The sequence below is a fragment of the Lepisosteus platostomus genome, chromosome 24 (assembly GCF_059453375.1).
Source record: "Lepisosteus platostomus isolate fLepPlt1 chromosome 24, fLepPlt1.hap1, whole genome shotgun sequence".
Lineage (NCBI taxonomy): Eukaryota > Metazoa > Chordata > Actinopteri > Semionotiformes > Lepisosteidae > Lepisosteus > Lepisosteus platostomus.
This window is the reverse complement of record NC_142634.1, coordinates 7442735-7457690: the sequence shown is the minus strand read 5'-3', so window position 1 is coordinate 7457690 and position 14956 is coordinate 7442735. Positions and strand designations below refer to the sequence as shown.

Sequence of the window (14956 nt, the reverse complement as noted above, 5' to 3'; positions counted from 1 at the left end):
CAGTTTATTTGATGTAAAGAAGTTACACCAACAATCAATAAACACCAAACAGATAACACCCTTCTAAACTAAAGTACACATGTGAAACAATAATTATATATAAAATAATAATAAATATGTGTCGCGATCCCATTATTTATATATACGCATCTGCACTTAGAAGTTTACTATTTCACTGTTACAATGTTTCCTGTGCAGGAAAAAAAAACAATTCTCTTTCCAGATACTAGCCCGTTCTGTCATTCCTCCTCCCGGAGGTACTGTTTACTAAAACACTAACGAGCCTCCTTAACCGAGAGATGGCAGCTGAAATCTGGGAGTGGAAAGTGAAGGGTCATGAAGATTAGTGGGTGGGGATAACCCTTTCGGAAAAAAAAAATCTAAAAAAATCACGTGTTTGGAGATCAAAGGAGATCCGCTTTGTAGAGCTGGAAAGGGGGAGAGAGAGAGAGAGGGAAACCAAGGGTTGGAGCGAGAAGCGTACTCTTGTAATTGACAAGGTTGCAATGGTGAAATAAACACGTTCAGTCCGCGGCACTGAGTTCTCGTTGCACAATCAGGAAAAGACAAGAACTGTGTGCTCTAACTTTCTCACTGGGGTTCCATTGCAAAATCAGCCAAGGGCTTTATCTCCCCCCCAAAAAAACTGGAAATTATGTTCCGATCGGCGCTGATCCAACCGGCAAGATGATGATTTTACCAAGGAGAGGGTTAGATTGTGTAGCGGATTCGGTGGTCTTGGTGCTCCTGGTGGTGACCGCTTCTCTCGGTACCGTGCTGGCCAAGGATACTGCCTTTGTGGAAGTGGTGCTGTTTGAGTCCAGTCCCAATGGAGATTATACGACTTACACTACAGGTTTGCAAGGACGATTTTCAAAAGCTGGAGCTACTATCAGTGCGGAGGGCGAGATCGTGCAGGTAGGGAAAAGTTTATTTATTTTTTTCTGTTTACGTCGGACGGTTCTTTTAATTTATTTTCGCATTCGGTCGGTTACTTTGATCGCTGTATTCTGTAACTTTTCTTTGGGGGGGTCGGTGGAGGGGGCGAGTTGTACTAGTTATGTGAGGATGGTTATGTGGTCACAAGATGGCTCCTACCTAGAAGTGGGGACTAGAGTGGACTTAACAATAAAACATGCATATTGCAACTTTGTTTTACAACTTGGTAGCAGTTCCTTTCTGCCAGGCTTAATTCATTGAGATATATTGCGGTTGTTTCAGATGCATTGCTATGGATGGTTTCAGAGGAATTTGTATGGAAAGGATGTCTGTTGACGTAACATTTCTCCTGCACGAGCAGCAATAGTCTTCAAGTTCAATATTTCTCGGAATCGCCAGTCACCCCAATAAAATACCAGTATCCCTTGTATGATCCTATAACATGTTAACTAAACATTAGCGTTAGCGTGTTGTACAGTGACCACAACTGTAAAATGAGCATTGAACAGGTACCCTCAGCAAAACTTTGCTCAAGGGTGTTGTGTTTTAATTTTACTATGCAATGCAGTCTAGTATTAGGTGTTTTATTCTGTTGCACATGCGGTATTTTTCTGTAAAATTTAGGGTTCCAGCTGGGAGGGGACACGGGTTTTTTTTAAAGTAATTTAAGGAGTGACAGTTATCTTGTGATGAAGACTAACGTCTTATCGCTATACCCCAGCAACAATCGGTTTTAAGTACAGCACAACTTCTTGCTTTTTGAGTTTTAGTTTGTTTTTAACCCAAGCGATTACTTATTTGTTAATACAGTTTACGATGTTCCAGTACACGACGCACTTTTCTTCTCTTAGTTTCAAGTGTTTTACCTAAATCCGTTTTGTCTAGACCAGGTACAGAGCATTTAATTAGAAGAATCACAATGAAAGCGCCATGGCAAAGACATATTTGGAAAACCTTTTGCGTGAAGTTTACAGTTGGGTGTAACAATTTAGATAAAACAAACACTTGTTAGTATGGTTGAACAAGCATATATGCCTACACGCATCGCTCACAGTGCACTTTGTACATAAAAATGGTTTCCTCCTCATCAGTGGACATGAAAGAAGGGAATGTATAGTAAAAAAAGTGTCTGGCATGTTTAAAAGCAGTGCCGGGAGGAACAATCTTTCACAAAAGCATTTGCCTGCAAGATAAAAGTTGAATTGTTAACTGGCAAACGTGCACTGCATGAAGTTAGAGAGCTTAGGAGCTGGGAATTTTCAAGGTCAGCTTGTTATCTGAACTCCAGAAAGCCTGCTTATATGTGATCTGGTTAAATAATCCATTCAGTTTGTCTCTGATCATGGAGTTAATGTTTGAAGTTAGCATTTGGATGCTTGTGCTCTGGGATTAAGTGGAGCTTTCTCACAGCTCTCATAGTACATTTAATTCCAGAAACTTGTCTTAGGGTACCCAGAAAGTTATTACTGGTTATTAGTGAACTTTTGTTTTCCAAATTGGAAAGTTGTAAATTAGACTCACCTGCTTTTGTGGTTTTTAAATGTAAGTGTTAAAACTGGGAGATGCTGAGATGTGTGGCCATATGGTGTAAAATCAAATACTATATCTCAAAACCAATTAAAAAAAGTGATAAATGACAGATAATAGACACTTCGTGATTGCTGTAATTGCTTTGCACATAGAACCCCATTGTGCTTTTGCCTTGCTGATTAGACTGTAAATATTTAAAGAAGATTTCCTTCTTTTCAACTCCTTAAAAAAGTTCACTATCGAGTTTGTAATAATCCATTAGTACTGCAGAAGTCAGGTGTACAATAGCAATGGAGAACTATATGGATTTGTACCACATTTTCATTGCTGATTCTGTTTGAACAGTAATTAAAGGCTGTGGTTTATGTATTTTCACCTCTGGCTGTAGTGAGAGTGTGCAGTACCTTAGGTTGTGTGGTCCTAGAAGAATGAAAATTATTCTCAAAAAGTAACCCTGAAGGTTCTGTTTTTTTTTGTTTGTTTTTTTCCCAAAACCTTTTGAAATGCAGTGGAATGCCTGGCTATCAGTTGCTTCAAGGAGAAGTGTTGAGTTTTGCTGCCTGAGTAGGTTTTAAACTGTTGTTAAATGGTATTTATTAGGGTTTGGTTGTGGACAAAATGATCCAGGCAACTGATGAACCTCGGCTTTAAAACTGCTGACACATGGCATTGATGTTGGGTCATTCAAAATCCAGAGTGTTACTCATGTTTCTGTTTTAAACAAAATGTGTTATTACAGTATCTTCACATGATAATGGCATGGTCTCCTGTCATCTTGCATTGAGCAGGGTGTAGAGGGATTGTGGCACCTCACTGTCATTTGTGCCTCCTTTGTTATGAGATGGAACTGTAATATTTAATATATGTTATGGCTCCAATATCAATGTTCGATGAAACCACTAGTCATTACCATGTGGCATTTGAAACTCAAAAAGTCTTACAGGTGGATTTTGATTACAGAAGAGTAGGGAAGGCAGGGAGGTTAACAAACTCATGATCTAGTAGCTCCAATTTGATTTCTTTTCTTAGAGAGGCATGGCAGAAGAATGTTGTATAGTCGTTTTTGAGGTTCGGTTTATTCCAGATCAGAAATGTAGATGAATAGGTCAGAATTGATCTGCTACCTTTATTAAATCTTCTGTGTTTTTCCATTGCTATGTGGGCTAAAAACCTTTCTGATTTGTGCTCAATGTTGCCTATGATCAGTTTTATGGATTGTGCTCATTTCGTTATAGCTGTTGGCTGATAGCACGGGTTTTCACAAAGAAGCACGATTGAAAGGCTGATGCCTTACCCTACTATGCAAAGTTTGTCTTCTTTTTTATTGTACTGGCACTGCAGCATATGAAAAATCTCATCTCTTTTTTTTGTTGGAGTTCTGATGGAAATCCCAGCGGAGTTTCTTCCAAAGGGCAAGATGTGACTTTCATTGTGACCCTTCCCTAAATGTGTGAAAGTTTAGGAGGTGCTTCTGAGCCAAAACAAATAAATTAACTCAATTTTCAACTCACTTCACATTAGATGAAAGTGCTACGACTTATTTTGGCTAATACACAAAACTAACTTTTTCTGGCAAATCCTTTAATTGTTTCTAATTCCGTTTTGCAATGACCAGGGAATTGATGTCTGTTTACATAATTCTTTCAGCAGCTCTGAAGTTTCAGGGCTTTTGTATTACAACACTGTTATGTTGTTTGGCTGTTTGTTTTTTAAAGAATAGATCAATCAAGACGTTATTTTTTACATTGGATCAATTCAACTATTTATTGGGCTGAATGCAAGGAAAATCTAGATCATCAAAATAAATGTAAAAATAATTATCAAATAAAAAATATTTTTTAATCCAGTTTTGTATTTTTTATGTTTTTACAAGCGTTATTAAAACCGATTCTTTTAACTAATTATAGCTCTATTTCATATGCTTAACTACTGTTTTCTGACAGGTTTAATTTATTGCAGAAATTTGAATCTGTATTACAAATATCAAATGAAAGTTCATTTTGTATTTGAAATTGCAATACTTACACAGGTTTTTTTGTGTGCAATATGTAGCATATGGCTGTTGACCCAGGCACTTTTAAGTAATAATAAGGTGATTGAGGGAAAGGCTTTTCAGGCAATCTAATTTAGTTGCTGGTTGTCTTAGCCACTTAGATAAATTAAAAGGAGATTGACATACATTTGTTTCATGCTTAGAGGCTGCTAAGCTGAACCATTACAAGGTTACTAATATCCAAGTACATTAATTTACATGAGCCCTTTTGCTTCTGACAAAGCCTTCAATAACATTGAATGTCTCTGTCTAGAATGTCTTTTTTATTAGAATCATAGTCATGTGCTTGTAATCCTATGGTAAAACCTCGATGATGTTTTAAAGTCAAATGTGATTGTGGTTATATACCCAAATTACCCCAGAATGAGAGAAGCCTTGTGATGTTAGCCTGGAAAGTGTTTGTAGTTGTGGCGTCTTTTTGGAATCTGTGTGTGAGCTCTGTGATTATACACTGTTGATAAACTGCTCCAGTGGAAGGCTGGAGTAGCTGAGAACAAGGAGGCTGCAAATCCATTTTAAAGCTAATTTATTTTTTTGTCGATTGCATGCAAAGTAACAACTCTAAATAAAACAGAGTGCTGCATTTTACATGGAGCCTGATTAAAGGATTCTTAAGATCTGTTGTCATTTACACCACTCTGTTCATTCCTTAACTAAAAATGCACCCAGTCCTGCAGGGTTTCACAAGTCGGTTATTATTAACCTGTAAAAACAGGTGCCACACAGGTGTGACCTAAATGCGCTATCACCGGTAATGTGGAACACTGAGGATGAGTGTGAGGTGATTTTAGCTAGAAAGGTGCAGAATAGGGAGTAGCTACTGTCCCTAGTTCTTGTAGTACTGGTGAGTTTTGGTTGCAGATGTTGAATTGGAATAGCCTAAGCAAAAATGTTGCTCTCATAGTAAATTATTTGTTAGATTGCTAGTTGAAGAGTATGAAACCTGGAATGTATCAAAATGCCTCAATGTGTATTGTCTTCTTTTTTTGTGTGCTGGGTTCCCAAGCAGACTTAAGCACAAGAGCTACAGCTTGCCAATGGGCATTAAACGCTGCTAAAGAATTTTTCTGTCATATATGACTCGCAGAAGTGGCAAGCCAGATTTGAATGTGTCCTTTACATTATGTTCCTCGTTTAGCAGTCGCCTCTCTCCTCCCCCTTCCATGAATCCATTCCAGACTCATCTCCAGACAAGTGATGCAGTGCTACGAGTCTGTCTCTCCCATCTGCAGCCAGCACAGGCTGTGTTCAGCATGGTTTGAAAAGGTTAAAGTGCTGCTTGACTACTTTTTCCATTTTTTTGGGGGGGTTTTGTGGTTTTAGTTACATTTTAAGTAGTATCGTTTGCAACCACTACCGCTTTGACTTGCGTATTTCAGCCATGGTAATTTGAAGCTCTGTATTTCTTGTCTTTGGATCGGAGAAAAGAAAATCACTGTAACTTGGTCATCTCCCTTTAGTAGGTCTTTTCTTCTTACACGCAAGAGATGTTCTGCTTTTTTTAACTTGTGTTTGAGTCGAGGCAGAATAACTCTGGCAGGCGAACATAGATTTAAATATTAGCCTTTATTCTCCAATGTGATTGTAGCACCCAAGAATGTTACACCGAGCAACTAGTTGGCCTCTTGTAGGGTTTGATGTACAGCTCTAAAAAGAGCTTTTCTCTGGTAATTTAGAATGGCAATTAATGGCCTTACAAACAATGTGTTTTTTTTTTTTGTTTGCTTTCTTTTTCTTCTTTTTCTTTATCTCAGCCAGGAGGCAATCTTACATATATATAAAAAAGCTCAGTTCCAAGCTTCTCCTTCAATCCCCTACCTGGAAGAGGTACATGTTGGTACTAGTAGTGCTAGAGGCTACTTTCAAAATGTGTGACAGCATTTTTAATTTAACAGGACCTGCTTTGATGTTTCTGAAACATTTTTTCAGCAGCCCTAGTTCTTTCTGCTTTGTGGGAAAAGAAATATGTATAAAACTTTATGTGAAGGGTCTCACCTCATGTAAAAGCTGAATCTGGAATTTGTTCTCTCCTTGAACTACTATTGATTTATTGTCAAGGTGCATTAAGCTAATATGTGCACCATCCTGTTCGTAAGATGAGACATTTTAACTCTAGTAGAGCACCTTCCTCTATGGAAAAACCAAAGTGCTTGTAAAAGGTTCTGCATGTTTTTTCAGGCCTTTGGTAGTGCTTGCTTTTGAGGTTAATGAATCATTTCACTTGGTAGTCTTCCTGTGTAATTAATCACCTGTGTAATAATTTAATTAAATATGAGTATTTAAGAACATAAAGAGTTATTCTTAAATGGATGTAACGATACCAAGTATTATTATATCATAGGCAATTACCCTTTTTATTTGGATAATATTACAGTTAGAAAGCAGTCAATATTAGTCATATACGGTGGGAGCAGTTCATGCTACTTTTATGATTCTACAGTATATGCATGTCAATGATATGGACTGTGCAATATGTAGTGGCTCCTTTTGTAGCTCACCTGTAATCATGTAATTACAGGTATCTAGCTGTGTATAACTTAATGTGCTGTAAACGTTTGGAAGATAACATGCTGATGAAATCAGAGGTTATTGCTTTCAAATAAAAAAATATGTGCACTCTACAAGGATGATTGACAATTTTTCTATACCAGCTAGGGAAAAAATTAATTCGTTTCCAGTGATGAATAGCTGTTGTGAAATCTTCTGTTGTCATTTGGTGAGGATCTCTTAAATTTAATTAGTTCTTCACTCAAATGTGTTTGATTGGGAAATTACTGGGTTCTTGAAGACAATCATTGTCTTTATTATGCTTATTCAGAGCATGTTGTATAATAAAGTAAGCTCTTATTTAGTTTCTTTACTGTAGCACAGTTTAATTTATTTTTGACAGTTTGACACGGAATTTTGTAACAGTCAGTTCAGCTGTTGGAGTTGGATTCTTTTCAGTATCAAATTACTGTATAAGACCCTGATTACCTAGCCTAATTTTCTCATATGTGTCATGAAAGTGAAACTCTTAAAACCACTTTTTGTTTTCTGTAGTCTAGCAGTATGAGTCTTTTCTGTTAGAGTATTACCAAACAATGTCACCCACGTCCACTTAAGTTCAGCTTTTGTTCAGTAGTCATTTGTGTTATTCAAATTAACTTTTGAAAAGCTTTCCTCAGAAACAAGACAGAACCAATTGCACTGGGGTCCCAGATGTGATTCGGATGAGTCTTGCATCTCCTGAAATGGGTCATTTTGGCAGAAAGAATATCTTCCTGGATTCCGAGTCTGCCCTCAATTTGATGCCAATAATATGCACATATTTTTATCGGTTTCTTTACAATTTGAATGTGATGTTGGGTGGGGGGGAAGCAGAAGAACTAAAATAAGTGTAATTGTATATAATTAATTTAAAATATATTAAGAGTATTCTGAATGTATAGAAATAAATCAAATGCATTTGTAGTTAAAAAGCATTTCTATGGTTACATTACACATTTCATTAAGACACATGCACAGCTGCTCTGTAGTTTTCCATTCAAAGGTTGAATTTTGTGAGGTTGCCATAGACTACAACCTTTGCCCCTCAGTAGGTGTCAGCTACATCCATATATACAGTAAATATCTTTATTTTCTGTAAACTGATGTGAACATCCCTCTTTTCAGTCATAATTGTTCAGATTCATTGTTAGAACATTTTATCTAGAGATGAGTATGCCCACTAATTCACAGATAAAGCTAGGGCTGGTAAACTACTCTGTCATCATTCCTGATTAAATGTGCTGAAAGGCCCAGCACTGATTGCACACAGCAACAAGGGAAGACAAACACAAAAAAGAAATCCCATGAAAGACAGTTAGAAAGTCAAAATGCTTTTCAATGGTACGTTAGAGGAAGGCACGCTTTGTTGTCAGTCAGGAATGTGCTGACTACTGGTACATGTCCAAAATGCTAGCCTTTTGCTGTTTTGTTTTATAATGGAACTTCAAAGTAGCTTAATGAAGTTGTAGACTGGAACAATTTTGTTACTTCTCTTTGTGATTTTGGCACCCTGATGTCGGTTGGTATAGTAAATTTACAGTTGTCAGTACTGACTTTCTAAGCTTAGGTTTTTCAGGCACTGCAGCTTTTCAGGCTTAAGGATCTTTTCTGTATAATTGCTTCCAATGTGCACATAATTACATAAGTATTTCAGTCAGAATGTATTTAAAGAGAATCTCATTTAAATGGAGTGGCTTTTACACACCCATTGATCTTTCTTATGGCATGTTTTGATGGCTGATTAAAAAAACATAACAATTAGCTGTAAAGGGCATCTAAGGACTGAATCATCCTGCTCTCCTCCTGCCTTGTGGTGTAGAGAGAGAATTGTTCTGTCTTAGTCATGTTTCTGTCCTAGCCTATCATGCATTAACATAAAAAAAAAATCTTGGCATTGCTGAATTCATTTATTCCTGTATACTGCTACTTAAAACGCATGGTGTATGGCAATGTTGAAAGTCCTTGTTCAGTAGGAAGCTGGAAATTTATTATTTTATGATTCTTTTATTATGAAGTTATCTTCTGACTGCGGTCATGTTTACTTGTATACGATTACAATGCCATACTTGACTTGAACAATTGTCTGTATTTTGGGTAAAACCTTTTATAAGATAACTTATCAATCAGGCATGAGCACGTTTTCCAGACTGCAACTCACCTGCTCCCTCCATCTTCAGAAACTGAAAATAAGCGGAAAAGAGCTATGTTTTTTTTATACTGCGCTCTTCTTTCTGAAACTTGAATGTAAATTTGACCTGGAGCATGAGGTGGCAGAGGTGTTATTGAAGGATCTCAAGAGATCACTGTAAAAGGCCAATACAGCATAATACAGAATAAGTAGAGATTAAGCTTTTCCATTTAAAAAGGAAATTGTATGTTATTTTTATCAGTTGTGTCTATCTGCCATGGTTACCATTACTGGACTCTGCATTGCAAACTTGCAATACATATATTATTTGTCCAGACTGTGTCAATGGATCACTATAGACAGATTGCCTGTGAAATGTATGGGTCTGCCAGATGTGCAGGACTCTGCTGTCTGTGTTCTGCCTGACAGGCTGTTCATCTCTGCTCAACCTTCCTAAGGATTGTCTGTGTCTGAATTCTTAGCGGTGGCTCGTCCTAATAGGCAGCGCTGAGTCCAGCAGAGCAGGATGATAAATGGCGTTTGCTGTTTAAAGACGGCGAGTTGTCTTTGTGCTTAATTCCCTGGTGATGACACATAAATGAGTTGCTGCTTGCAGCGTCTAGGTGCACTTCTCTTTGAGGAGCCAGAGATGTAGTTTCTCTTTCCGATTTTATCCTGTTTTTTTTGGGGGGGTCCCTGTCCTCTTCAGTGTGGGAGCACGGCGATCCACATTTTTTGTTTTAAATGAACTTTTTATTGGCATGATCAACCTACTGTTACTTCACAGAAAAAAATAAATCATTGGTAGTGGGGGAAAAAAAACCATCCATGCCATTTTTGGGATTTATATATTGAAATGCTTAAAACTATTATTTTTCAAGGGTTTTCCATGTTTGTGATTTTGCAGTTGTTTTGGCGTGAATTGTTTTAAGTCATGTGAATCCTGTGTGGCATCTGGAATATTCAGGTCTCTTATGTATATATTACACTTAACCATATGAAATTCCATAATAATCTTTCATGGTTTAATACCACTTGAATTATCTATCAAGCAATCTTGAAATACAAGCTCATGTATTTGTGGAAAAACATGCTGTCCAAAATAAAAACTGTTTTTATTCAGTGCTCTTGTGATCTTATCATGCTTCTTTTGGTTGCATGGTAGCCAGGTGTGGTTGATGTGCTTGAAAGTGTTCCACACCTTGGTACAGTTTTAACTCATATGCATTGTGATGAGATGTGCTTATAAGGTGATCTTATCACAGGAGATTTTCCCTTCACAAAAGGTTGCTGAACTTTATTCTGTAGCATGTCCTTGCTTTTCGTTTGGAACAGTTTTTTTTTCCTTTTTTGTGCAGTGAAAACAGAGATATTTTAAGCTAAAAGCACTTAAAAAGTAACTCATTCCGTCCCTGTTGTTCGGTCCTGTTATTTTAATTGCGCAGCACATATTACAACTGTGAAGCCTACATCTTCTTTTTTCTCTATCTTGTGTGTTCTTCCCTGAAATCAGGTGTACTCCTTCAGGTACAAGTGTTAGGGTTTGATAGAACTAGAACTCGGTCATCCAAAGCAGATCACTATCTGCTACACTTAATTCTCAACACCCAATTGCTTTTTTTTTTCAAACCCCTTTTGATTCAAATTGAACTAGACATGTTTTCTACTGTTTTTTTAAATGTCTGTGCTTGCCTCCCAGTTCTGTATATAATTAAACAAATGAGCTACATTTACAGTCCCTGGGTTGTTGCTGGTTATTACTTCTGGTGCTTTTTCATAAACTCCCATTATTGAGTGGAATGAAAACTAGAATTATATAATGCCTTTCACCCTCTTTTCTTTACCTATCATTATGCATTTCCAGTTTGAAATAAGCAGGCAATTAGGGATGGGCTGGCTGTGAATGGATGCCGGAATCTTGCCACAGGGAGACACCCGAATGTGCTGCATAAGTGCATGTGATCACCTGGCTGTGAGGCTTTGGAGCGCGGAGATCAAAGGAAAGCGCAGCAAGTCAGGCTCTTCAAAGCGCCGTCTGAGTAATGCATGATTGATACAGAAAGCAGAGAGCTGTTGATGATGTAATCGTATCCTTCAAGCAAAACACGTTTTTAAACAAAGGCTGTTGGTGTTTGCTGAGCAAGTGGAGAGGGCGACGTTCCTTCTCTTTACCTAAAACGATTGATTTTGGCTTCCCACCCACTTTTTCACCCACCAAAGGATGGTGGGAGGTAGGTGGGTTGCTGCTGATATTGTTGTCTGCTCTTCTAGAAAGCTTAGTCCAATGGGTGTTACTAAAGTACACAACAGGTGGAACCTAGTTGATTCTCTTCTGTATAAAGTTTATACAGGTTCCCTTTTTACTTTCATACTGTACATGTGTTCTCGCTACGGATCTCCCATTTGCCCATAGTTACAGCTTTTATTGACAGATTTCTTTTATCTCTGGAGTTTAAGTTTAAAAACGTCTTTTTGAACTGTCGCCATTATGGTTCTGACGATAGGAGACCACATTTTGCTCCCACACGTGGACTTTATGTCTTTGTTTATGTCTTTTAGAATTTCCTAATTTCGATTTTTTAGCTTTGTGAGTTTTGAGAATGTCTGCAAAACCTTGCAGTTTTCCAAATTGTGTTCCTATAGTCTCTTGTGCCTTACAGAGAGGCTTGAGTCTGTAACCTGATTTTCTTGTTTATTTAATGAAGCACCAGATTAAGGAAATTTGTAGCTCTGTTATCATTTGCTATTTATCTAAGATATGACATTTACTGATGTATTATGTTTAACTTTAAATCACTGTCTTCTTTATAGCTTTTGGCACATTGTACTGTATTGACCTTTATGGCACAGTGCAGAGCTAGGCTTTCATGAATTGTGATAAAATCATGTTAGGTCTACATGGATTGCAGTCTTGTATATTGGGTGGGTGTACATATAAATAATTCAAGGATTAAATCAATAGGACGTAAACACAAAATGATGTCAAAATGATCATGACTAAAGTGACATGGGAATGATTCTGACATTTTCTTATCCTTCAGCACATTACCATCCTAAAGACAGGATCTGATACGATACTTCTGTAAAGGTCTTTGCTGTTAGTTTAATCTTTAAATAGCTGCCGAAATGTGTGATCTTTCCCAGGCAAAGTGCATTTTTTTTATTGCAAAATGCATTCATTTCTTTTCTAGATGGAACTGCCTCCATTTTCCCTCAGTGTCTGCCCTGTGGTGGCGTATGGCCATGATAATGCCTCTGTGTCACCGGCAGGTGTCTTGTGGCGATGTGGAAGTATATCACTAAATTGATCGCAGTTGCCAGAAAACAGTTCTTGCCTCAGGGGTGAAAAACGTTCCTTCTGCAAAAGAAAAAAATGCTTTTAGATTGGAGGTCCTGTACATGGATTTTGCACAGCTTATAGGAGAATAGCAAAACTGTTTACAACCGAGCCATAAGGAATTCCTGTACACAGACTGTATTAAACTGAAAGGTGACAACGGGGTGTTTGTGTTTGTTGCTCTGGTTTTCCTGATTCTTCTGAACTGGTAAATCCACTCAACAATTTTGAATACTTGTTCCTGAGGCAATACAATATACTTAGTCTGAAACGACTATAGCATTCTACAAGTCATTCTGTAGTTTGCTTTTCTCAGCTCTGCTTCCCTGCTTATCATTGAAGGAACTCGTGATTAAAGCTTTAATTAATAAGCAATACCATTTTGTTTTGTATATCACTTTCTTAGGAACGAAACCAAGCAATAAACTGAATCCTAACATTCCTGAGAGGGCATTTTGAAAACAACAGTATCTTACAGTCAGCTTGAATTTAGGCACAGCCCTGTAATTAGGTAGCTATGTATTGTATTGAGCTTAAAGAAGTAGATCCCCATGATTTTGAGACCGGTGTTTGGTTTCACTTCCTGGAGAGCTAATAGTACAGACTGTAATGGAGATTTTTCAATCTCCCACTTTTTTTTTATTTGGAGTTTATCCAGGATTGGAACTTTTATATATATATGGTTAAACATAATACCTTCTTGTTAATTTTATTCTTTAATTGGTATTTTTTAGTCTTAATCTTTACTTTTTATCACTAAACTATAACTCTTGAGGGAAGATGTTTTTGTCGCAGTACCTGAAAGTGATTGAAATAGATGTTGTTGAAAGCTCATGAAAGAAGTTGCTGTAGCTCAATAGCTGTCTGGGTGTAATCATGTGTGATTTTGCCTCTGCTACCTGCACTCTCGCCTGGTTTCACTGTTTAAATGTTTTGCTGTTTACATGGTGGCAGTGTCCTGCTCTGTGGCCCACATGCTGTTGTCAGCCCTTCGTTTTTGGTTTCGATGCGGCAACTTCTGAAGCAGAAAAACAATAGGGTTTTACAGTGCAGATGGTGCAATTTTTTCCTCTTGTGGAATTCTCATACATAAAGCAGGCGGCGTGGTTGTTTTCAGCTGAAATGAAAGCGTAAACAAGCTGGATTTAGAGAGAGAGCTGAGAAGATCAATCTTGGATTGCAGTTTCTAGGACCTGACACAAAGCTGCTGAGGATGAGTTAGGCTGGGCAGATATGTTCGGATTAATCTTCGGCAGGCTGCTGGTCGAACTGCCAGGATATATACGACAAAAATGCAAGTGACGAAGGGATCTATCCCCCGCTCATTAGCTACTGCTGTTGTATTTGATTGGAGTGAACATTCTGCCAAGGCTTTTCAATGTATTTAAATTCCTCCTGAATTCTGTTATTCCTAGGCCTCAAGAGTTTAATTCCAAAGGAATGTGTGAAATCCGGTGATTGGTTGGCCTAATCTACCTTCAATTTAAAACTGCATTATGTGCTCCAAAAATGAAGCAAATTTCTATGAACACTGGAATAAAAACAGTGAAGATAGCAAATGCGCGACAGGAATATAAATATTTTATTTAGCATTTTTTATTTTCTTAAAGCCAAAGTGTTCACATGCCTGGAAACCTTGAAGGCAGAGGTCCATATTTATTCACGATTATTTGCTAGATAAGTCTTTCAAGGTCCTGCTGAAATAATTTCTATTAACAAAACTGAAATAATTAAGTTTACCTTTGGCTGGGAGAGATTCTTAGCTCCAGGCTGGCTCTGTGCTTTAATTGAAAATTGCTCTCATTCGGGACGTGTTGTTGGTCGATCACAAATGAGATCCCATTGCACAAGTGCGGTTGCTACAGGTATTGAGAAATAATCTTAGTCTGAGTTCCAAGGAGCTGGGCAATAGATGTCAATTTTGTGAATGTCTGATGCTTATGCTTTGATCTTATTTTTGTGCTGTGCAGAGCTATTGACAGCAATTTTGGATTTTCAAACTTAACCATGTTTGACTGTGAGGAACAATAGACGTTACAGTTGGGGACATGTCCCAAAACTCAAGCAGTAATTACAGTGACATAAAACATTTGCCATTGTGAACATGACATGGTCATGCGCTTAGTGCCAGATGAATTTCTATTGCAAAGCTGACAGTAATACGTGAGTATTACAGTTAAAGCTAATGGAACTGCTTATTGATCATGGTTTCTATTTCAAGAAAACGATCACCATCCCAGGAAGGTCATGAGTGAACGTCCAGTGTCTGCAGAAACTTCATGTCTTATCTCACTGCTGGCACTGTACAGCCAAGTCTTCACTAAAGTAACATTCTGTGAGCCTTTGAGACCAGTGAAAACAGCATTGACTTCCTTCCACTTTGAAGACTTTTCTAGAAGGAAATTGATTATAAGCGGACCAACACACAGTGCGTTTGAGC

General features: G+C 37.7%; 1 protein-coding gene across 1 annotated transcript in view; it reads left to right on the top strand.

Annotated features, from left to right (window-relative positions):
* Positions 1-429: 429 nt before the first annotated feature.
* The window catches only part of znrf3 (zinc and ring finger 3), a 78697-nt gene continuing 64170 nt past the window's right edge, over positions 430-14956 (top strand). The window contains exon 1 of the mRNA XM_088618072.1: positions 430-918. Coding sequence (XP_088474198.1) covers positions 688-918 — 231 coding nt within the window. The 5' untranslated portion in view covers positions 430-687. The remainder of the gene's footprint in view (positions 919-14956) is intronic.